The sequence below is a fragment of the Pavona decussata genome, unplaced genomic scaffold (genome assembly GCF_977016875.1).
Source record: "Pavona decussata unplaced genomic scaffold, jaPavDecu1.1 SCAFFOLD_45, whole genome shotgun sequence".
Classification (NCBI taxonomy): Eukaryota; Metazoa; Cnidaria; class Anthozoa; order Scleractinia; family Agariciidae; genus Pavona; species Pavona decussata.
The window spans coordinates 214487-240270 of NW_028145467.1; the positions used below are offsets into that span (position 1 = coordinate 214487).

General features: G+C 38.4%; 2 protein-coding genes across 3 annotated transcripts in view; one reads left to right on the plus strand and one right to left on the minus strand.

Annotated features, from left to right (window-relative positions):
• Positions 1-6211, plus strand: part of LOC146482484 (uncharacterized) — a 66751-nt gene extending 60540 nt beyond the window's left edge. Inside the window, exon 6 of the mRNA XM_085106962.1 lies at positions 6077-6211. The gene's annotated coding sequence lies outside the window, so the exon portion shown is untranslated. The remainder of the gene's footprint in view (positions 1-6076) is intronic.
• LOC146482486 (protein fuzzy homolog) overlaps positions 1-25784 on the minus strand; it is a 46492-nt gene that overhangs the window by 12250 nt on the left and 8458 nt on the right. Inside the window, exons 9-16 of one of the 2 annotated variants that reach the window (XM_085106956.1) lie at positions 25408-25434; positions 24990-25058; positions 23980-24086; positions 23583-23674; positions 22731-22835; positions 21950-22100; positions 20834-20942; positions 16711-20374 (exon numbers count right to left, since the gene is read on the minus strand). In XM_085106956.1, coding sequence (XP_084963082.1) covers positions 20891-20942; positions 21950-22100; positions 22731-22835; positions 23583-23674; positions 23980-24086; positions 24990-25058; positions 25408-25434 — 603 coding nt within the window. In that variant the 3' untranslated portion in view covers positions 16711-20374; positions 20834-20890. Of the gene's footprint in view, positions 1-16710; positions 20375-20833; positions 20943-21949; positions 22101-22730; positions 22836-23582; positions 23675-23979; positions 24087-24989; positions 25059-25407; positions 25435-25784 lie in introns of those variants that run through there. The other variant, XM_085106957.1, reaches the window with a different exon arrangement.

Here is a 25784-nt window from a genome sequence, read left to right on the forward strand (position 1 = left end):
TAGCCTCGCAAATCTGTCAATTTGGCATCACAAGAAATCGCTTAAAAAATTGTAAATATCGAAAAATCTCCTTAATATTTAATTTTCACTTCAGATCAGTAACATACCATTCATGATGTCCATAATTATGTACTTTATCAGACTGGATGTTTTTCGTTTGGAACAAAAGTGGTTTGATTTTTAAAACAAGGTCTTCGCAACATGTGGTGTCAGACACCGAAAACCCGGTTCAGGAGCGGTGAATTCAAGATCAAAGCCTCACATCAAAAATAATTATCGGATCGAAGTAAAACATGTATTTCTTGCAATAGTTTACCGTGGGCTATGTTGTGAATTTTTTAGAGAATTTTGAATTTTTCGCTATTGCACACCACTGGTTGATATTTACAGGCATCCGCTCTTAACCGTTCGTAATTTTTCTGAAGCCGTTCAGCCGTTCGACTTCAACCGTTCTAAATTTTTCTGAAGCCGTTCAGCCGTTCATGGCATCCGTTTTAAACGGCTTCTCTATCCGTTTGTCATCCGTTCACATACCGTGCGTTCGACCGTTCGAACGGATACCATAAGGAACTGTAAGAACTACTGGTAATTTGGGTTAAATGGCATAAGCTGTACTTACCAAAAACTTTCAAAATCGTCGCTTTGAAAATAGCCAATCTTCCTTTGGACACGTCCACGATGATGCCTTCTGTCAATTCGACATCGCCAAAAACTTGCTTTTCATTAACCACGCTCACAGTATTCTCGTTCTCCCATTGAACAACAATACAAAACCATGATTTAACTCATTGTGGAAGCCACAAAGGACGAAGATAAAAAGTACACACAAAAGCGATCGACCGAAACGATTCAAAACGGCTCCAAAAAAAAACTGAATAAGCGTTCTTTGTTTCGATCAATCTCGTACCCAGAGTCCTCAGGCTTTTTGGTCAGCGGGGCGGCGCCAGGAGAGACTCTGGGATAATGGAAAAATTTAATTTTTTCGATTGGTCGTCTGCATAACAATGGAGACGGACAGGAAGTCCGTTGGTCATTTGCGGAAGTTAACCAGACCGGAAACCCCCCAACCAACTTCCTTGTTTTGGAGGGAGATTTGAAATGTCAAACTCGCTGTTTTGTAATTTTTATGTGTGTGTCACGGTTATTTTATGTTATTTTTTTCATACCAAAAATAAGAAGGACTCCAATTCAAAGACGGGTTTTGTATTATGTCAGTGAAACAATTTCTAGCCGACTAAACATTAGCCGTTTTATCGTAGGACGTTTGCCACTACTGTCATACGACGGTAAAATGACACGGTCAAATGCGAGCAGTTTAAAGTGATTACTGTCGCTGTTGCAAAAAATTGTTTTCGGAAAATATCATTATCTCAGTCAGTTTGGGAGAAAAAGCGGTAGGAGAACGAATTGGTGAAGCCGTTCGCAAGTATGGAAACATTAAACGTATTAGAGAGGACATTGGTGTCGTCAACGTACTTAATATTTCGAACATGTTATTTACTAGTGAAGGTTATCATGGGAAAATAGAGAAGTTCTTCAACATCTATAAACCTTGTCGTGGATAAAAATTTGGAGATGACTGATCTGGTGTGGAGTGGAGTCCATCTCAGGTTGCCGTTTCGATTAATTCCCTTTCGGTTTTGCCACAAGGGAAACGCTGAAGACACCTCTGACGATGATCAAACACCGCACACGAGAGCAAAGGTTTCACTTTTGTCAGTCACGGCCCATGGCCAGCTTGCCAAAGAAAAATAATTCAGAAAAAATTGCCCCTTTGAGGCGGAGGTAATTATGGTGTGTTGAACATTTTTCTTAAATTCTGAGATTTTGTTTTGAGAATTTTGGCAGATTTTGTTCTAACTGTTTTTTTTTTTCATATTCCATGCAAAATAAGAACAATTAGTTATTTGTCCTAAAAAGTATAAAGGGCCGTGGTGTTAAGTTACCTTCAGATGAAAGTTTAATCTCAAATGTAATAGTACATACAGATTTAAAGATTACTTTTACAGTATACCGTATTTACTCGAATAAGCGCCGCCTCCGAATAAGCGCCGCCCTCGATTAAGCGCCGCACATGGAACGGAATGGTTAATAAGCGCCGCCCTCGAATAAGCGCCGCAGCTCCGGTGCGGCGCTTATTTGAGTATTTCCATAAGATGATGAAAATACACAGTAATCGCTGCAATGTGGTTGTAAGCCAGCAATGAGAATTTATTTTCATCAATAGTGATGTTTTTCAGTTCGAAGTGAGTATATCTCAATATGCTCTTTCATTCAGTTCTCTCTTCAAAATGTTCGCGTTCTTCAGTTCTTGCGTGAAGGCTGTAAACTTCGCCGGTACGACAAGCCCAACCTCCCTCTTTCTCTTCCCTGTAACTGTTGCAGTAAGGAGATTGTCAGCGTTTGCTTGTACAATCAAAATGTTTTGGCTTTGTGGTATGGGCCTTTTAATAAGCGCCGCCCTCAAATAAGCGCCGCCCTGGAATAAGCGCCGCACAAGAGACACGAAAAATTAAATAAGCGCCGCGGCGCTTATTTGAGTAAATACGGTAGGGGCAGTTGAGAATAAAGCGGACTTGTTGTTTGTTACTTACTACCATCTTCTCTGCAAGAAAGTCAACACACTGTGACAGTGAAGAGCCACCCAACTTGACAAGTCAAAAAACAGGTGTAGATAATACTGAAGCCTGAAGCTGGACTTCGAAATGCAGAAGTACCTTAAAATCTTTGCATTTATTTATTTCCCACATGTACACAGACAAACAATGAAAAGAAAAAAACTGAAGTAGTGGAGTCAGGAGGCTCAATAAAAGAAATCAATATGAGGCTTAAGCCTCCTCAATCTTAAAATATACAAAAGTTATAACATAATATATTGCTTGGAGTTTTTATATAACTCAACAAATAATGTACACTGAGTTTAAAATAAAGATGGCAAAAATTTGAAGGTAATGATAGTTTAACTGTACTCTGTTAATGTGCTGTACATTAATATATGTAAGTAAAAATAATCTAACCTTTTTAAAATATTATTTCCCCCTTCATCTGAAAAAACATGCAAATACTCTTTTGACGAAGTATGAGACAAGAAAACTGTGGGTTCCCTTGCAGACAAATATTCCTGTTGAGAGGCCAAAGCAATTATGCTGTTGCAAAGTGTGAAATCATGTCTAAAGTACCATTTGTTGTTAAAAAAAATAGATGAGCGGTGGTGTGACTTTCTGTGCTATATGTTATAAGGAAGAACACCAAGTCTTCCCCTGAAGGGTTCAATTGGGACGCTATTATTGAGGAGATACAGGAGAAGGCCCCTGCTCGATTTCATTCTACTGCAAGTGTACCTGTTGTACATAAACATGGAAGCCAAGTACCCAAAGTTTGTGTGGCATATGACCTGTAGATAATGCTTGCACAGCCTTGTGCAGAATTACGTGACCACTTTCATCATAATTATATCCTTATCAAACACTCTACTTGTAATTTATTGGCAAATTTACTAACATAATAATTATTTTGGCAGTGGATGGATTTTACTGAATAATTTGGTGAAAACAACCCCTTCTATCATTTCTTCATGTAATATTCATTCATGTAATTATTATTGCTAGTAAATATTAGCAAGAAATTTGTGGTAGCCAGCAGGTTTTAGCATAAAAATTATACTTCTTAGTGAATCATATCGTTTATTGTTATTTTGCACTGATAATCAAACAAAAGAAAAAACTTTCAGACACTACAACACTAGCTTGCAAAAAAAACTACATTCAATATTTACTAAAGAATGACAAGTCTATAAAATATATATGTTGAACATTCCAAGGATTCCAATGGGTCCTTTGCTCCCTTCCCCTTCCCTGTTGGAGGTAACTAATAAAATTATGTGTAACCATTATCTCATCAAGTATATAGAATTTTTAAGTATAATTTGTTTTCAAAACTGTTAATTATAGAGTGATTATAGATGAAACATAAAGTTTTACAGTCAACCAGTCAACGCTTGTTAGACCCCCCCCCCCCAAAAAAAAAAAAAAATTACTATTCAATATATTTTATGGGTTAAAGAAACATCACTAGCCTTATTGTTTATTCTGTTAACAAGCTTAAAAGAAATTTGAAACATCTTTAGATACGGTTTTGTAACTGATGGTATGAGAAATTTGTATTATTTTGAATTATTATTCTGAATGTGTATTTCTATTGTTCTAGGCCTTTGATCAATGCAGCTCACTAGGCTTGGTCCAGTCCCACAAACATTATGCAATATGCTGGATGACTTAGATTGTGGCCTAATAGACAATCAGAGCCCAGGAAAGGCTTGAACTAAGAGTCACGTTTGACAATTTTCAGTTTTAGTTCTTAGCTAACATTATTGTCAAGGGACCACAAATTCCCACAAGCGCTGTATAATTTACACAGTTCAGCAAAGGTCTCACAACACTGTGCCAATCATTCAGGATATTGGGGAGTTTGACAATAATAATTATCTGTCGTCAAAGCAAGAGCTGCAAGATCAGAGAAGAGATTATATTATACCATTCAGCTGCAGAGTGTTAGTTGAGTATAATACTTCCCTTGCCTGAAGTCAATTAAATGTGTGATACCTAATCACATCACCATCGAGCCGACTCAAAAGAAATGGCAAATCATTCAGAAATTATCAATTTACCAGTAATGTGCCCTAATCAATCAGAATACATTAGGTAATGTGTGTCAGTATCTGAGCTATCTGACTCAGATCTTGGTTAAAGTGTACACTCCACGACCTGATGACGTCAGGCCCCACAAAAATTTATGTCAATTTAATATAAACCCAATTTTCCCAATCTATTGACCCCTTCTCTGTGCTTCCTACACTGCACCCAAATTTATTAGAGAACTCACATAAGATAGTTTTAAATTATTTTACCTTGGTTACATGTATACAAGAACAGACTAAGGAGATTATGTGCATGGTATAGAAATTGGCTGACTAAATGAAGTACCATAGTGAGGATATCAACAGTCTCTCCACAATCACATTATAACCAATTTACTGATGAGAGGTGGCATGATTACCACGCTCCATACAGTTCTCATATACAATTATTACTCTGTGGTTAGGCAGAATAGCTAACTAATTAAACCTCAACACAACTCACTATCCTTATTTTCAAAGCCTGTTGGCTCAATTATCCAATCTCTGTTATACTACTTCATTTTATTTCTAGATATATTATTAGTATACCTGGGAGCAACTCTACAGCACTAGAAGCATGCAAGATGTGAGCACTCTCTATCACTTTTGCCAAAAGCTAGGCAAAAGGAATGTTTATTCAGAAAAAAAAATTCACAGCTGCTCTTGAATTCATGGCATGTATTAAATATGCTGATGTTGAAATTGTACTTAAGCTTGCATTCGAACACATATGGCATTCTTAAATTCACTTTAAGAAAAGCGTGTACACAATTCAGTCTAATAAAATTAAAAAATTTTGAGACGAAAAAAAACAATTTACAACAGTAAATATCACTTATATTAAGAGGTGATTTAAATTATTTTCAAATGGTAACATGTATGTGTTCATTGAATCCCATTTGGAAATAAACTGTTAAGGCGGAAAGGGAGAAGGTAATTTGAACATAAATTTAATACACAGTCAGCTGCTCAGTTCTGTGAGAGGAGAAGTGATGGTTCCTTTTTATTTGTAAGTATAAACAGTAATAAAGAAATATGTTACTTGTCTGTTGTAGCAACGTCGAATTAAGTCCACCTTTCGCTCGCTCTTACATGAAAAAAAATCCAGTTGCTTCAAATGACCCGCTCTTACGGGAAAAAATCCAGTTCCTTTTGATCGCGTGTAGAATCAATTTTGGCTTTCTCGAACACTTTCAAGGCCCGATAAAACCTTCAGGCCCAATAACAGTAACGCGGCTGCCATTTTGGGGCATTTGACTTCCGCTTTAATCTTAAGCATGCGCACAAAGACCGGAATCCCACGTTTTCTGGGATAAGAAATTCCATTATCCCAGAGTCTCTCCTGGCGCCGCCCCGCTGACCAAAAAGCCTGAGGACTCTGGGTACGAGATTGCCTCACAGGTACAGATGACGCAAGCGCAGATGGTCCAGTCCCAGGCCCCCATGACTCAAGGTCAAGTATCGCAGGCTCAGATGCAGGTTCAGCAGCAGCAGTCTAGTTTTCTGCCGGATAACATGAGTTTACTCAATATCTTGCCACAGTAATTTATTCCAGTAATGTCAGGGATCACTATTGAGTGATGTCTCAGCTGCGAAATCATTAGATGTTGTGTCTATAAGAACGAAGCTCGCGTTTTTGAGGTCCTGACTTCTGTATTTATAGTAAAAGGAAAGGTACGTTTTTCTTGTTTCATACTTTATCAAATGAACCTTAGGTATATTAATACGTAAAAAAAGCAGTTTTGGGAAATGATGCTCGTAAATTAATTACACAGGATTTGTTTGTCCATTTGGTGTTTGTAAGTAGTGCTGTAAGCTATTAGCTATCGAAAGGTAAATTATTTATATGTTCGTTTTGTTATTAGCGATATACATCTCCACTTTACTGGTTGTTGGGATTTGTGATCCAAGATCATTGATATTCATTTGTTGATCATTTCTAGTATGTTTACCAAACAGTTTTGAAGAAATTTAATGATTTTTTCACCACATGTTTTTGTTTTGTCGAACTTTGGACCTGAAGGTTCAATTTTGAACAGAATAAAAACAAAAAGAGCAATTAAACTCCGCCCCCCAACATCAATGACGAATTCACGCGCAAAGCAAAACGCGCCATTATTCGGTTATTGAAATCGGGGGAAGGGTGGTTGTCCAAGATTGTACGTAGCGTAGTTTAAAACGGTCATATTGAAACGCAGACCATGCAGACTGCAGACCGTGCAGACTGTGCAGACCGCGCAGACTGTGCAGACTGTGCAAACTGAGTGTTTTTTTTTTTTACTTGTACCTTAACTTTTCTTGTAAGACATTAATTAAAGTAGTAAATACTTTCAGTAGCTAGTTTCCCACTTCCTTTGTTACAGTGCAGGCAAGAATTTTAAGTGAGGAAGCCTGGCTTGTTATTAGCCTCGCGGTTTCTTTCAGGTTTTCTCGCCATTTATCTTCTTTCCTTAACTTTCTTTATTTCTTCCATCTTGTGGTGTAAATGTTGTGTGTATGGCTGTATTGCATTGTATTGAATTAAGCGAACCAAAACATACGCGTAAAACGCGTCTGCTGCGGGCGCGTATACGCGTCTAAAAATCTGCAGACGCGCGTCTAGTCAGACTCGTTGTTTTACAACTTAAAAAAAAAAACGCTTGCCGCGAGGCTTGCTGTATTTTGCGAAACGAAACGAAAAGAGATGATGAATAAATCTGTATAATTGAAGATAACAAGACTACAACAGACAGATTCCCGTGTGTGACAAGCTAAAAGAGGAATTAAACGCCGGAAGTGTAGAGTTTCTGTACTTTGCGAAACGACCGAGCTCTGCGTAGACCGTGAAGGGAACTTGTTTGGTTATATTTGTAAACGCTTTTCTTATTTATCCCTTGCCGCAATGATGATTATGTAGGTAGTTCGAGAATTAAACAGTGTTCGGGGTAAAAAATCATATAGAATAAACAAATAAATTACAACCCGGAATAAAATCAGTAAATTCAACAGACTTCGCTCCTCCAGCGCGTTTCGGTTCCGATTTGCATATTTGCTGACTTACCATGAACTTTCCCTCACTCTGCCTCAGGCATTTACTATCTCCGGCCGCAAAATGTAATCGTTCAGTTGACTTTAAAGATGCAAGGCAATTCCGTTGGTTAAAGGTTTGGGGTAAAATAGGAAACTTCAATTTTGCAAAATTTCATAATTTCGGGTCCAGTGTGAGCGATAAGATCGATTATACCCGGACACTGCGAGTCTACTGAGTACCGCAACGCTTGACGCATTTCTATATTCAGTACGTTCGCTTGGATAAAGCCAAAATAGCATCTTTTGCAAGATTTAAAGCTTCTACTAACGTTATAAAACACCGACAGAAGCCGTCGTTCGGACGTAGAAAGGAATTGCAACGCTGAAAACACTGGCAAGATTTTGGTCACGTGCTAGGCAACCAAATTCCCTCACATGTATCAAGTTACATTCGGCAACAACACGATGCAAGGAACAAAATTTACAGACTGAGGTTCTTGGAAGGAAAGCTAGACGCTTTTTTTTATTCAATCAACACGGGAGCAACAGTGCCATTCCAATTATACCCAACTTGTGCCATTTTAAGCCCTTCGAAAAAACCTCGAAACACATTAATATGTGTACCTGTAATGGCCATGGCTGAAAAATGAGAAAATCACAAGAAAATTAAGGTACAAGTAAAAAAAAAATAACACTCAGTCTGCACGGTCTGCACAGTCTGCACGGTCTGCACGGTCTGCAGTCTGCAGTCTGCAGTCTGCATAGTCTGCGTTTCAACATGACCGAGTTTAAAAAGAGAAAGCAAAAATTGTCATTGCGTGGTTATGTGCTCCATAAAACGTCCCATCAAGAAATTTCACGTCCTAGTTGTGCAATGACGGCAAAGAAATGTACCAAAACGCGTGATGCATGTGCAGAGTTGTTGTTTTGGTTAATAAGCCTGTTGCTTTTTTCACGTTCTCACTGCCGTCGCCGTCCTCGTTGATAAAGCTTCCATATCAACTCTGTTGATAAACCAAGCATTCTTTTTCACTCCCCACCGACACAGCACCGCAGTTTCTTTCGAAACATAAGAAATTAACCCCCTTATCATTGTCTGCCATCGATTCGGAACTTGTGGTGATGAGCTGGTATCGTACGTAGAATGTTACCGGAAAATTCCAGTTAGAATTTTTCAAAATAGCGTAAATATTGTCGAGTAAATTTCAGCGAGTAGAGTCTTTGCAATATTCCAAATACCCGTACAAAAGCTAAGAAAAGTTCAAAACTTCCAGAAAAAAGTAACTTTTGTATTCAGGAATCCAAACATTATTTCCTGTAGATTACTTGTCTAGGATATTCGATTTGTTTTGGCGATCCATTTAGAAAAAAATTGTAAGAAAGTAACGAAATTCAGAAAACTCTCACGAATATAAAATAGGTTAATTAGGTTTCAAATTTTAACATGTTTTCAAGGACGCGTTTCATTGTTTAAAAAAAATATGGTGTGTCATTTCACCCTTTTTTTAATGTTGGCCTCTTGGAATTTAAAATTCATAAAGCACAATAAAGTTTAATAATTGAATACAGACTGCTGCTTTCGTTTCACACGGTTTGAGCACGGGAGTCGGGCTGGGTACCATATGTCCTGGGGTGACTCGTCACGCATTCACATTCGTGGGGAGGAACACATAAACACATGAACAAGTCTCGGCAAGTGAAACTGTGCTGATTCGACAACTGAACTGATGAAGAAAAAGACCCCAAAGCGAAAGAGAAGTAGAAAGAGATCTGCGTGGACTGTTGAAGATTCCCTGATTTGTTTTTTGTTGGCTTCAGTTTACCAATCCAGTCTTTTAATCAATAAATCAAACATTGGTTACGACATTAAGCATTTATTGAATTTTTCATCAAGTCGTAGTTACCACAATAAGTGATCTACGTACTGGGAGAGTCTTGCTGCAATACATTATACGGAATTAAATGTTTATAAATTTCCTTTACCTAAACAAAAGTAAAAGTTTTTTTGTTGCCATCAATTTTATACAACAATTTTACAAAGCTGCGAAAACAGCATATAATGTTATGTTATGTTATATCGCTACGACTAAATTTAAATTAGAATTCAAAGGAGAAAACAGACAACAACACACAAAGTGTTGGACCTAATAGCCTCGTGAGAGCACTTTGCCTAGATTTTATGAGTCTGTCATTGTTTTTCTTTCAAGACATTTAGATGTTAGTAAGGTTTCTCCATTCCTTTAAAAACACCAGTCCCCACACCTTTATTTGTTTATTTATTAATTAATTAATTTATTTATCTATTTATTTATTTTTTTTTTTTTTGTTTTTGGTTTTTTTTGATGATACAAAAGAATCTTTAAAAGGGTCGCGCATCATAATTGAAACTTGGGAGACAAAATCACTCACGTAGAGTACTGAAATGTCACAAAAAAACGAAGCATTCAACGGTAATCATTCCCTCAGTAGAGAAAAACGAAGATACGAGATATGTTATTATTTTATCTACATGACCTGGAGGGGAATTTCAACCTGCATTTGCTGGGATCTGCAACGGAAAAGTGAAACCAAGGCTCTTTTGAACTCTGGCATTCTAATAGTGTATATAATGGGGTTCACGAGAGAGTTTGCATACATTAAAGCCTTCAGTGCAAAAGCTAAACGTACTAATGTTAAATGAGAGAGGGAATTTAATACATAATAAATATAAAAAAAGAAAAAATTAACTAGAGTCCATGGTAGCCACATAAGTAAAGATACCAAAGTCATGATAAACAATGTGCAGGTCAGTTTTTTCTCTCTATTGGCTGCACCATGGTGCTGAGGACGCGCGCCACAACACAGCCCTGACATTTTTAAAGTAATTGAGGCATAACATACACATATTACAAACAGACAAAGAAAGTTGACGGACGTCCATATCTTGATTCTTATCCTGCTGTCAAATATTTGCAGCCAAACACTTAGTGACAACACCAAAGCTGTGACCCAAATAAATGTTATAATTAAGCCATAAACCCATCCTTTGATGATACGATGTCTGAATGGACGAAATGTCGCGTGGACACGTTCCAAAGAGATCACAGTGATGTTTAGTAGGGAAGAGAAAGGAAACAGTGTAAACAAAACCCTGGTCTCCGTGTTAGCATAAAAGTTTTCTTTCCAAAAATTACAGTATTCCGCTCCAAGTAAGGAGAAATCCGTGACTGCTTGCGAAAATCCTCCACATAACATATCCGCGACTGCCAGGTTGATAACCAAGTACAAACTGCGCTTACGAAGACTTCTGCTTTTTATAAAAACAATAATTGACACTAGATTGAGTGTTACTATAGCAACAGACTCGGTGGAGTACACTGCGAACCAGGCAATGCAGTCACTTGATGAGAATAACATCTTGGAACACCCTTCCTTGTTTTGGGATGAGGATCGTCTACCTGTGGATAAAATGAACGATTTAAGTCACTTCTAATTATTTTTATTTTCAAAGGCAGCAATTCCAAAATTTTCGTCTCTGTCCATAAAGGGTGCACAGATCGTCAGGGGCTGCTATCACTTTACGTTAACTTCCTCTCCCACCGAACCACCTGCTTATCTGCTTATCAGAATAAGGCTGATAAAAGGTTGTGAACCATACCTTTAAAACAACAAGCCTTTCTCTGATAATTAATAAAAATAATTCCTACTGTTCAAAGAAATTTCCATTTAATCGTTTAAAAGCACATTTCAAGAATTAAAAAGCCTATGCATGAGTAATGACGGACGCTTAACTACATTTTAAAAAGAACGAACAAGGCTTTCAAGCGAAGCTTATAATAATAATAATAATAATAATAATAATAATAATAATAATAATAATAATAATAACAATAATAATAATAATAATAATAATAATAATAATAATAAGCGTTTATTGACAGTTTTAAGTAAAAGTGAAAAGGAGATAAAAGGGGTTATCCCTTTCCTTTCTTTCTTTATAGCATGGAGGTTTGTACGGAAAAGGCCTCCGCTTTCTTGCAATATTTAAATTTTATTTCTACACTTGTTATTAAGCTGTCAATTTGTATGAAGCAAATCAAGAGACGCTATGAATTTCTGCCAGCTGTTAGCGACTGGCATTGAAAACAAAATTATGAAAACCTCTTTCAAGTCTGCTCTACCACGAACGTCGCACGGCAAAACAAAACAAAACAAAAAAATTGCGGGGCACGTAAAAAGATTATGTTCAAAGACGTTCAACTTTAAATACTCTAGAAAAAGGTTTTTTCCAATAAAAAATAATTGTTTCTGTTTCTGATTTTCAACACCGCCATTGTTTTTATGATCGATCGCCAGCCATGAACTGCGAGGCCGGTCACCAGGGACAGTCGACAAATCTTTACGGTTATCGATTTCTTTCCAACAAGGCAAAATGTCTGTTCAATCTAGTGCCACATTTGTTTTCAAGGGAAATTGAACGACCTTTTACAAATTCCCTGTTTACCAAACTACATTGCCACAGATTAGGACGCATTCAGGTTCACGTTTGAACAACTGCTCTCCCCCGAATGCGCGATGGAGCATTACATGGCAGTGAAAGAACAAAGCTGGAAAATCATTTTTGTTGAAAGATGTATTAGACCCAACTCTTAAGTTGGAGAAAAGGGCCAAAACTTTGTCCTGGTTAAGAGCTGATGAAACCAATTCACGTCGCAAGAAGAAATATATTCAACTATTGAAAAGAGGCATTTTATATTTTCATAAGTATTGGAATTGTAAGACAGGCGTATATTTGAAGCTAATTCATACGCTAAATTAAAACAGTATTGACAAGAGAAAGGCTTGCAGTTGGTGCAATGTGTAAAGTTTTTATTCAGTGTCTTGGTTGCGTGGAGATAAGGAAAGATGTCGCTCGAGGAAACATTTTCCGCGACATACGCTAAATTAAAACTATATCAATAAGAGAATGGTTTTCAGCTCTGGTGCATATGTAAATTAATTCAAATTTTAGTCCTCGGAAATGTGTTTTCCGGCATGATTCTGGGGAGCAAACCAAAGCGTATTCGTTACTGAAATTTAAGCAAACTTTTGCCTCAAAACGAAAAAAATTTGATAAAAAGATCAACAGTTGTCGAGGAACGTTCGACTTCATGTAAACATATAAGCATGTCGTGGTTGTTCATGCTGATGCTTTACAAATTTATGTTTCATAGAAAACGGGATCCAAGAGTAGCATTCTACGTGGGAATTGTTTTGCAATCGCTGAACCAAAGCATCATAATCTACAGGTTTGTTATGATGGATATTCATTAGCGTCAAGCCAGACAGCCTTTCGGTCTACATGGAGATCCGTAAAATATATGACAATTTTTCAGTTGTTGCTTTATCGAGTGACAAAGCTTTATTTTCCTGTTTTACTTATTTTATAATTTTCCCTAAGATTTTTAGGGGGCTCAACCAAGTGCTCCTATCAGGAGTCGAACCTTAGACCTCCTGATTACTAGTTCGGATGCTCTACCACTGAGCTACAGGAGACTTGTGGGAGCTAAGGCCATTAAAAAAAAGGTTTAATAAACAATTTTTAAACCGCTTGAATTCGCAAGAGGCAGTACTTCTAAAAAATGAGACATGAAGCAAGTTTTTAGTCTTAGTTTTGCTTTAGCTTACTCAGAAGATAGTATTTTTTGTTCTATCGAATAATAGGCATTGGTTTTGGAGACTTTTGTTTAGAGGCTTGCTATCCTCCTGGAAACGGTGACTCGAATCTAAAATAAAACATGTCTTTTTACATTTGAATTTGTATCTAAATTTTACCACCAACTTTAAGCGAGCGGAAACTTAAAGTGCCGTTTTAGTAAGGTACAGCTGCTTCTATACTTTGGTTATTTAAAGACTTGTCTGAAAATTGCCGCTTTTAACCAAACGCTCGCGTAGGTATAATTATCAACAGTTAAAGCGACCCACGGACTAAATTTGATGAAGATCTGACAATTGCGATTTCGTATTAGAGAATATACAAAACTGCCCTAAACAGAAAAGTCGTCTTATCCTTTCTTTAGTACAGATTACATGATTCGTTATTTAAAGACAGGACATTCACCGTGCTTGTATTCCACACCCATAGTTTTCTTACAAAAGAAAAACACCTTGTTGGAGACAAGTTGTCAAGCGTTTGTAATTTGGATTCGGGCGACAACACAAAATGCCAAACGAAACCTTTTATCAGTGTCTTCTTCCACACTGGCATACGAATTCTATTTTGAATGATCGAAGCAAGAGGAAAAAAGAGCACTGAATTTGGTGCTATTAGAAATCGCAATAAATACATGTCATAATTGCCCAAGATATTAAATAATCACTTTCACCACAAGCAAAGATTTGTCTAGTTTCTAACGCAGGTCCGTAGCAGGGGGAGGGGCAGGGGGGCTTGAGCCCCCCCCCCCAGATTTTTGGAAGTTAAAAAACCATGTGCCAAAAAAGATGATTAAAACAGATTAATGTGCACTGATGAATCAGTCTTGAACTCTGATGCTGCAAGTGCCTTTTCACAACCTTCAATAATATGTTTACTACCTGTCAGTTTCTTTCGCTAACAGTTTGTTTTTATATACAACGGCAACGAAGGCACTCCTACCTTGTGAATCGGAAATAAGAACCAAAATGGATCGAAATCAACCAATCTCAAACCGTGAAAGCTGTTGAAATAAACTACTTGTTTTTTAAGACATCCGCTCATTAATAGCAATATAAATGCCCTTAGTTTATAACAATTTAGTATTCGCACGTTGTCGAAAGCCACACAAATATGTCCTCTCAAGAGCAACATTTTCCTGCGGTCGGATTCTCACTGCCCGATTCCAAATTTAAAAAGAGAAAAAAAAATTGTCCTCGTTTGTTTACGTCCTCCTTCAAACGTGAAATTAGGAAATTTCACGTGGTTGTCCACAAAAAAAAAAAAAAAAAAAAAAAAACGGCAAAAAAATCTACCAAAAAGTGTGACGCAGGTGCAAAGTTATTGATTTGATTACTAAATCTACTGCTTTTTTATGTTCTCGTTGCATCTTAACTCCCTAATCTTTCTTTTCTTGGGGGTGACAGGCCAGGAGGGGGGGGGGGGGGGTAGAGTAGTTTTGTTTAACCATTTTGCTCGGCCCCCCTAGTTATTTTAGCCTTGCTACGGGCCTGTAACGGCACATTACAACTGTAAACTGAAGCAAAAAAAATGTAACACGAAAAAGTAAAACGTAAAGCGAAAAGGTAAAACGAAAAGCTAGCTCAACGGATACCAAAACCTTCATCAGCAAGTTGAAGTTAGTGCAAAGCCCTGCTACAAGTTTCAAAAAAGACAAAAATTGCACTGAGCTGTTTACCTCACTAAATCCTCTTGGTCTTCTTGCGTTTCCTCTACACTGCTTACCAGTATGGCGGAAAAAAGCTTTGCGATGGCTAGAGCTTCTTCGAAGGAGAGAAGAAACTGACGATAACTTTAAGCGAGCGGAAACTTAAATTGTTGTTTTAGTAAGGTACAGCTGCTTCTATACTTTGGTTATTTAAAGACTTGTCTGAAAATTGTCGCTTTTAACTAAACGCTCGCGTAGGTATAATTATCAACAGTTAAAGCGACCCACGGACTAAATTTGATGAAGATCTGACAATTGCGATTTCGTATTAGAGAATATACAAAACTGCCCTAAACAGAAAAGTCGTCTTATCCTTTCTTTAGTACAGTTTACATGATTCGTTATTTAAAGACAGGACATTCACCGTGCTTGTATTCCACACCCATAAATTTCTTACAAAAGAAAAACACCTTGTTGGAGACAAGTTGTCAAGCGCTTTGTAATTTGGATTCGGGCTACAACACAAAATGCCAAACGAAACGTTTTATCAGTGTCTTCTTTATAAGTTTAATTTGTCTTGTCATAACAGTTGTTTTATTTGCCTCAAATTATGACCACAGCCGTCTGAAGTTGAATGATTTAAGGCCAATTTCTGCCAAGTCGGTAGAAAGTTTACCGCTTTCAGCTGTTTCCATTAGCAAACCCGACGTGAATACAACACGACATCCAAATCGCACTAGACGAATTATAGAAAATACGAGAGTAGAAATGAGTTAGAGAAACATAAACAGGAAGAATAAAATATCTCGTCTTCGCCACACGTTGGACGCACTGTAAAATCAACGTTCAAAACATGTACATTACTTGCAAAAAATTTCGGACGTTTTATTTCGGACGTTTAATTTTCGGACACTTTTTCCCTCATTTCGGACAAATTTCGGACAAACATTTCGGACACTGCGCTGAAACATGACTAAAGTAAATTTATGACTAAAAAACATGAATTAGACTGAAATAAAATCTGTAAAAATGATAGTTTTACTGTACTTTCAAGGTTTTACAGCCGGATACACCAACGAGAAAATAACACAAACTCAATCAAGCTTATGCCTCAAACAGTGTCTCAAATATTTTCCTTTCCAGTGATAAAAAGAACGACTGAGCAAAGCCGCCTAATCCGAATTCTAGCCATATCAGGTATATTGGCTTTGAATATGTGATGCCGTCGCCCAGAAAGTACTTTTAAAGTTTTATAATATACTGTAAAAATTTCGGAGGCTTAAAATTTCGGACGCTTAAAAATTTCGGACGGTTTTATTTTCGGACGCTATTTTTGTCCGAATTTAAAATCGTCCGAAATTTTTTGTGAGTAATGTGCTGACGGAACTACAAAACGCGCACTTTGAATTTGCCATACAAAATTGAACAATTTGATGTAATTTCATGCGGCAAACGACTGAATTATAGTCTTGAAGAGTAAAATGTATCTCGAATTGCAGTGTTTTTATAGTTTTACATGATTTGAAAGTTGGTTTTACAGCGCGTTGAATGTATGGCTAAGACAAACTGTCTCAGCCGGAGAAACGAGCTGTTCGCGAATTATATAAATGAGACAATTTCAAGTTTGATAAAATTGAAGTTACATTTTTAGAGGCACTCTTTATCCCAAACGCCCCGACATCAAAACTATTTAACAGCGTTGATCACCTGAGATGGACGAAAATATTTTGCTTTGCTGGAGATGAAACTGGAGACTTATGGAAACGCCTCAGTGTGGACGGGGCCTGAGCAGCTGTAAAATAAAAAAAAAAATGGTACGCATTACATGTGGGTTGTGCTGTGCACGCACTACGGACCTCTTTGTTTACGGAAACTCCCTCACTCGCTCTTACATGCCCCGGCGACATAGTGAGTAGAACACTATACAGTGCACTACCCACAACAACCGGGGGTCTGTTAAAAAGGAAAATAGCTCAAGCACAGTGCAGCATGATTGAGCATTTTATGGGCATTTGTGATGTCGACAGCAAACGAAACTGCAACTTCTCTCTCAACTAAACGCCCTTCCTTAATATACCTCACATAATCTTACTGCCTGGTGCAGGTTTCGCAACTGTTTCCATCGCGGACGACTTTTTAGGGTCTTTAATTAACTTTATAATAAAATTTCGATATAACGCGCGCGCTGATTGGTTGAAACAGCGTGCTTTATCAGAGTACAGATGCAAGGAGCAACGGTGTCACGCCATCGGCCCGTTTGTGAAATTCCTGGACTTCTCTCTCGGTTTTATTTTTTTATTATTACTATAATTTTTCAATCCAGACGTCTTTTATAACGTAGAAAACGTAAACGAGCTTTTAGCTTCAATGGAGGTAGACCATCCTGTGCGCATACAAGGTAAAAAAACACTACAAATAACACGGTGATTGAAAGTGAAGTTTCCGAAGAACTAGCGACTAAAACACAGAGCCAAGTAGAAATATAAACAAACAGAGATTTGCAAACATGTCAGCCACCGAAATGGTCGAGATTACATCGAAGGCAGAGACGATAAACACCAAAGATAGCATAAATGAACAGCTCAAGTTTTAGAACGAAAGATGTAAAAATGTCACAAGCTTAAAAACAGTGTTAAAAGGTCCCGTAAACGCTCGATAGCTATATTCTCGTACAAAAAGATCAAACAAAAAATTGAGAGAAGTAAAAATTTAATTAGCTCGCGAATACACAAATAAATAAGCTTACAAGATCTTTACATTTTCTGTGCAAGTTCCATCACACCGCATCATGGCCACCTCCGCTCACCGCAGTGAAGAAAGCCTCAGAAATTACAACGCTCGCCCTTCGGGTGAACAACTAACAGCTTGTTCAGATATCCTCTCTGGAGCATTGAGTGGGAGGCCACAGCAGTCACAGCAACTCTTTTCCTAACGGTGTCAACAGTTCGAGCACTCCTCTTGCTCCCGTGAATTCGACTTTGTTCATTCACAAAACACACCGAAGCAGTTGGTTTATTACCGGCCGCAAGCTTTGAAGCAGTTTGTTTTCGAATTGCCATGTTGATGACGTCCAGATTTTCATGGGCCACAAATCCACCGGATTTCAATGAACATTTTACTTTTCCATCCTGATTTTTTAATGGGAAAACTGAAGAAGCGCTGACACTACTGGCGTTACATTCGAACATAGGGGGCCCACACAATGTGTCTGTGTAGCCGATTGTTATTATATAGTAAATGCACTGGATTTACCGTTTGCTTCACCTATAGCGATATATCGCTAACTATGTATATAAATCAATGATAAATAAACGTTGAATTACCTTATCTGTGGTATATAGTCGTCCTTTTACTTCAAAAGCGGTTTTTTGAGCGATTTTGAAGGAGTTTGAGTTCGCCGTTGACTGTTCATATATAAGAAGGAGAACTTCTCTTTCTTAAACTACTACTGCTGACCATATAGAGGCCCTCTGGGATGCGTCCGGGTTCTATCCGTCGTTTGTGGCCTAGCCATCTGACACGACGAGAGCTCAGCAGAGCAAACATGTTGGGGATGCCTTCACGATCTAGCACCTTTGTGTTGGTCACCCTGTCCTGCCACCGAATGTGCAAGATGCGCCTGAGACACCGAAGATGGAAGCTGTTCTCCTGACTTGCGTATGTAGTCCATGCTTCTCTGCTGTACAAAAGAAAGCTGAGAACACAGGCGTGGTAGACGCGTAGTTTGGTGTTCACTGCCTGGTGGTCGTTGCGCCGACCCTCTCATTCAGTTGGGCCATGAAAGACGCAGCCTTGGCAATTCTGATGTTCACCTCTGCATCAAGGTTCAGAGTGCTGGAGATGGTGGAGGCAAGGTAGGTGAAGTTGTCCACCACCTCAAGGGGATGAACGTTGATGGTGATGGCTGGCAAGGAGTCGGAGCTTGAGTCAGGATGTTTATCTTTAATGAAAGTAAATATATGAAAGATATATTTTGAACTGCGGATGAAAGATCAAATAGAAGAAAGATCCTCGTAGTATATTATGGACCGGCCTTGCAGAGGTCATGGGTTCGAATGCCGTTCAAGCCTGAATATTTTTTTCAGGCTTTCTTTTCGCAACTGCTTTAGTTGCGTACTAACTGGGAGGATCTTTCTTCTATTTGATGTCCATCTTTCTCAGGCTGATGGTCGGTCCGATCTCCCTGCAGGTGTTGGACAGGTAGTCTACCAGACGCTGAAGAGTGACATCAGTGCTGCATCAAAGCTGTTATCCAAAGAGGACCTCCTTGACTTTGGTATTGCAACGGTACCGTGCGATGGTAAAGAGCTTCTGGTCGGTTCTTGCGTCTAGCCAGATACTCGTAGCCATGCTGCGGCCCGCTGCTCACTGGGGAATCTTAAGACGTTCCACCGTTGAAACAAACGGCACTGGGCATATCCTCAAGAAAGGAAGTGACAATTCTCAGCAATGTTGGTGGGCAGCCAATCTTCTACAACAGTTTGTACAGTCCACCCCTGTTCATAAGATCGAAAACCTTCGTCAAGTCTAGGAATGCGATGTAGAGGGTCATCATCCACTTCTGCTGGAGCTGACGTAGGGAGAAAATCATATCCATTGTTGATCTGCCTGCTCGTAACCCACATTTTGACTCTGGGACTAAACGATTTGTGGATTCTACTACGTTCACTCCTATTCTGGAAATAGAATGACAGAGCAAGAGCCACGAAGGCCTTCCGATTTTAACAATTATACAGTTACAAAAGAGAAGAAGATTTTGTAAGGCCTTGCACACTTGTTTTCCTAACAAAATATCTTTATTTTAAATTATTTACAAAACGTCATAAAATAAATATACTATTTACAAACCATTCTCTAAATCCAAATGTAGCGACGTTGTTTTAAGTATCACGTAAAGGAAGGGCACGACTTAAAATCATGTCACTATCCAGGATTCTCTTGAAGCTAATATTTTTAATATTTTTTTCATATGTTTGCCTCAGCTCGAAAAGGTTTCAATTGCGCGTAAAAAGCAGAAAAAGACAGTAACAGAAGGTTAATTACTACAACTATATAAAAGATGGCTTGATATGTTCTAAAGGAAAATGATGCATGCTTGATGATTGAAGTAACCTGTTCACAGATCTGCTATTTCCTTCATAGATCACTTAGTTTCCCACGCAGTTGTTTTTAGGTAGTCGCATTATCCTCCTTTCCACAAACAATAACAACAACAACAACAACTGTGTGGGAAGCTACTTGATCTCTTAGAAGAACACTTATCAAAAAATAGATCGACTTTGTTGCCATCGCCATCCTCATTCCGTCCGCCCGTCCGTCCGTCTTTGCTGAATGTGTAACACGAGCAGCCTATTGTCGAAACTGCCATCACCTACAAACGACAGAAATGCAAGTCAATAAATTTGGCGTCTGTTTTACCTCTTTGCTTGGAAGTGAGGCATGCTTCTTAACTCCCAGCATGCCAGAGGATCGTCGGACTGCCACTGAAGTGGATACATAAACACGTCTCGGCAAGTGAAAATGTGCAGATTTGACAACTGAACATGTGATTTGTGGATTCTGCTACGTTAGCATCCACACATGAAACATCTGTCTAATAACACTGAGGTAGATAAGGGAGTTAGTTTCTAACTAGTTAGGAAATTGTGGTTCTGCAGTGGGGGAGTGGAAACGAAGAAGTAGGCGTGATGGTGCTATTCTGGATCGGACCTATCCTCGGAGACCCAAAGGCAGATAGTTGAGTCAAATATCTGCCCCGCAACAAAAGAAACAAAGACCAACAAAAGGATCCTTAAAACGTAGACGTGACAGTTAGGCAAGCATTACTTACTGCGCTGTAATTGCAGTGGATGCTGTGGAAGGACTGCGACACCATGTACATCCTGGGTCAAACCAGTTTGCCTTTTGTTAGAACAGTAAGTGTGCTGCTGGCTAGAGACCTACAACAAATCACGTCAAGTTACTCAATCAATTCTCCTTCTTATAACGTGTAGTAACAGTCAACGCAAAATCCACCAGATCGCTCAAATTCCCCATTTTGAGCCGCAGAAACGACAATACACAACAACTAAGGTAGGTTTACGTTTATTTTGAGCTTTGACATAGACATTTTACGATATTAAGACTCTTCAATATTCCCATACATTTCTTTATATTTCGAACATACAAACAGACGCGCCGCTTGTGCGGCTCCCTGTGAGTAAAGTTCTAAAAACTTCAAACCTAGCATATGCAATGCCGTTAGTACAGGGACAAATTTCGCCAAAAATATGGCTTTCTATGTGCCTATTGGCTGTGTTAGGTTCGCAAGGTATTATGGGAAAATGGACAGCCGCTATCTTTTTTCCGCACAGTGGATTTCTTGATTGTACCAGTCTCAGAATCATTTTGGAGTAACTCGAAGTTCTTCAACACTATGTTTGTGACTACATGGTTACGTGGATGGAAAGTGATGGTGAATTGCAGTCATTTACCTTACAAACACGGAATTTCATGCCACGTTTTGTTCCACTTCCAAATGGCGCATTTTACGTGATAAAGGATAGATAACAAAATAATGTCATTGGGGTTTTTGGCCTCTTTTGTTAAAAATAGTGAAATAAGACCTTCAGTTAGTTACAAAATAATTCTAGAACAACGAGAGAAAAGAAATCAACTCAATTCTTGAAAGGAACAACTCGTTATGTTTTTCTAGCGCATTTTGGAAACAAAAATGCGAGAACTTGAAAAACATTAATTTTCACGCGACATTTTTCAAGTTTCAATCCATTCCGACCTAATATGTCTCGACAGTTTTATTGCACTGGGGTGATAATTTATAACAAAGCTAGAAAATTATTATTTTTTTGTTTCTGTTGACAGACAAATAATTTTGGGTTTTTAAATGACATCAAATTCGCGTGATACTTTCCCTTTAATCAGGCTATGTAAAACAATATAAACCTACCCAAGAGCATAATTAGGAACATCTGGAGAGAAGAGTAGGAACAGTTCATGTGTTGCATTTCTTATTGCATAACACTTGTGGTCACTACTGCACATGTAAGTTTCCATGGCTTGATGAGGGAGACTGTTGTGCAAGTCACATGAAGGTTCACCTAAAAGGAACCACAGTTATGCTTAGCACAATTGTTTACCTTCTAGGTGTGTAACAACTTAAACTGCCATGTCCAGTGCGTCAACTTTGCTTAACAAGGGTGACACTTAACAGTCTGTTACGACTGACCAACCTTTGGCCCTCAGATTCCAGATCAAATTTGAATTTGGAAATGTTGGTTTTTGAGGAGAGGGGAAAACCGAAGTACCCGGAGAAAAACCTCTTGGAACAAGGACAAGGACCAACAACTCAACCCACATAAGGTAGAGCCTGGGAATGTCAGGTCACATTAGTGGGAGGCGAGTGCTCTCACCACTGTGCCATCCCTGCTTCCCACCAATTTCCAATGTTCTGTCTGTTTTGCTACCAGTATGAAGATACCACACTGTTTCTCACACATCCAGCAATGAACTCGGGACCAACAGTGCAGTGCTGGACCAGCGCTACTTTCGTTTTTCAAACAACTACTTTGCTACTTTGCTACTTTGCACTACTTTGTTCTCAAACGCTACCCTATTTCAGACCAAAATACACAATTTTCCGGGACCTTTTTCCAGACCTATTGTTTAAAATTCACCCCTCCCCCTATGGAACAGGAAGGGGGGGGGGGGCATATGGGGATGGGCCATACCTTGAACAGATGTGGCTGACTCCTGGGGTGGAAACAATGTTCCTACTACTGACTTGTAGAATGCCACCAAGATGGACTTTCTCTTAGCTGTGGATACTCCACCTCCTGTAGAAAAAAAAAAGCAATCATTGGGTGAACTTCATATGTTCCTTCTGGTCGTCAATAACATTAGACTACGAACAGTCACATATTTTTCTTCGGCATAGTTAAGTGAATGAAAACTGTGTGAGCGCATGAGAAAATTGCCTCTTCTCTCCACGAGGAAGGTAATATTTCTGCACTTACTCACTATGGGACTGTTCATAGACTAGAATGACATTCTCTTCTTCTAGCAAGATACAGGCTTGTACAGTGAAAAAATAAATTTTTCATAGACTTTGGTTATTCCCCTAAGCCTCATTACCAAGTTAATATCTTAACATTATATATCTAAATTGGTCTACAGCTGTATTTTGTGCAAATTTTGCTCAAGTTCTAACAATGCAGCTGCCATATTAAAGGAGAAGGATCTCCTTGTTTTAGTATCATATCTGCAATGACAATGATGGTGAGTGATGTTGCACTCTATCTCCAGCCATATTTCCAAAAAAGTAAAAAGCTGACGACACAAACATCTCAATATAATTTATTACAAGCACTTAACCCTTTAAGACCTAGTGGTGATCAACATCTATTTTCTCCTTACAATGTTGCTGCTTGATTAAACATTTAAGTCAGGAGAATAAAGAAATGATCACCAAAGATGAAACGCCTTGATTTTTAGACAAAATCTCCCAACTAGTAGCATAAGAAATATATGGAGGGCAGTGAGGAGAATATACATGTTCAGTTGATATTGGGGATGCACTGTACCTGATGAGCTGCTCTGGTCTACACCAGTCATCACTCCTAATGGATGCACACTTGACAAGCACTTCCTTTCATCTGTATTCACCAACAAAAACCTTCAACAAAATCACAATCCGATTATCATGCAATGCTAGCCACTGAACTGAACATACACTGTATATGCCTGGCAATTTTTTGAGTTTACAATTCAACCTTGGAGTTTGAGGACTTCTACTGATTTCAACAACGATACAAATTGTATGAACAACTGGGTCAATAAAGTAGTGAGCTGTATTTCCCTAAGTCTGCTGTCAGGCTATCAGTGAATCTTAGAAACAGACAACTGAGTGATCTGATGTCAATGATGATGCTCCTGTTGATCATCTATCAGTGAACACAAAGTTGGAGTGTTGCAACATACCCTAAGATTCCACTATCAAGAACCATGTCAGCAGGAAGATTTCTTGGGTGTGACCTGCGGCTGGATTTCAGTGTGTCTACTGCAAGTCTCCAGTACTGATCCAAGAACTACACAGAGAAAAAATGCATCATTTTCAAGTGGCACAGTCAGCACTTAGAATTGACACCATGTTTAGTGCTGCTCACTAAAATTAATTAGACATTTTGAATCAAATGTCCATTTCAACCACGAGACATAAAAAATTCATTCACAAAGCAAAGATGTGACTTTAACCATAAAGATGCCAAAAAAAAAAAAAAAAAACAAACTTCTCAAAACTGTTTTAAAGTTGAAAAAGAAATTCGTATTGGATTGCATGCCTGTCAAACTCCTTCCCCAATTAACTGATGTGTGTGTGTGTGTGTGTGTGTGAGGTTGGGGGGGGGGGGGGGGATGGTGAGACTACTCTTCAGAGGAGCTTCTATCTAAACTTTGGCAGTATGTTTAATGTGAACTCCATGGCAACAGCTATTTTATCTGACATGCAGTAGAATCCTTGCTTTATTCAGCTGCCCACATGTGTTGAATGAACACATTTTGGAGGGGCTTATATTCGAAGTTTTGCAATGTGTTGAATAGAAACTCTATGTAATGGGCTGCTTTACCTGGTATTCAGTAACATTATTTGCTTAACTCAGTCGTGCTTGAGTGGTATATCAAAGATGCCAACGACTAGTACCACAATGGTTGAAACAGCTTGTCCTAGTAAGCTGAAACGTCACAAAAAGATGGTGTGACTTTGTTTTGTGCCTTTTCCGTTACGTATACTTGATACCATGCTGGAAGTTGTCTTAACAATGATGATATTTTTAACTGAGCACAACTAGGAGGCATGGGGTAGGTGCAGAATAAATTGTTTTTTAGGGCTAGAAGCATTGTTCTGTTGTTTGTTCTTTTCTCCTCTCCACCAACCATGTAAGATGTTGCAAACGGTGCAGGTCGCCCCAGAGCTGTAGCCTAAAGTATTGTACCTTAGTCTCGGTGTCCTGGAGTGATGGCCTAGGCCCACATATTACACACACCTCCACACCTTCAATGAGCTGCAAAAAAATAAAAGACAGTGCATTAATTAACAAAATAAGACAAACTGTTACCTGTATAATTTACAAGATGATATTTTCATGTAGCGGTACAATTTTATATTCAAAGGCCACTTCTATGAAACACAGTTAATTCAAAATGCATGTAACTTTGCCAAGACATAAAACACATTTGGAACCATGTTTGAAGAAATTTCAAAACTGAAAACAAAGTTTAACCACAACATAACTACACTAGAACATGGACACTCAGGTAGAGTCCCTAAAAAACATTTGTTGTTTTTTGCTGTTTTTAATGAGTGGATATAGATACCTGGTTTGAAATCAAACAAAAAGTACTTTAACTTACTTGGAATGTTAGAAGCCTGTGAGGAACCTGAAAAAAGATGAAAGTATTACAAAATGCCCTGGATTCAATTCTAAAATGTTCAACTTGAAGACAATGTTGGTTGCAAGTTGCTATACGTTTACTAGGTATCAAATCACGTGCTGGTTATCTTACCAGGCAAGAACTTTTAAATGAGGTGAACTTTTATATAAAATGTGCAGTAGTTATAGAGAAAACAATTTTGCCCAAAGCCATTATACACTCAGGTAACATTGCCGGGTTCAGTGTAAAGTTTAGTCCAAGCACCTGGCACTTAGTTAACAAAATGCCGAGACCTTTCAATGGAAAAGATTTTCAAGAAATAGTCTTGAACAGGTTCGGCAATGGTGGATTTTTGT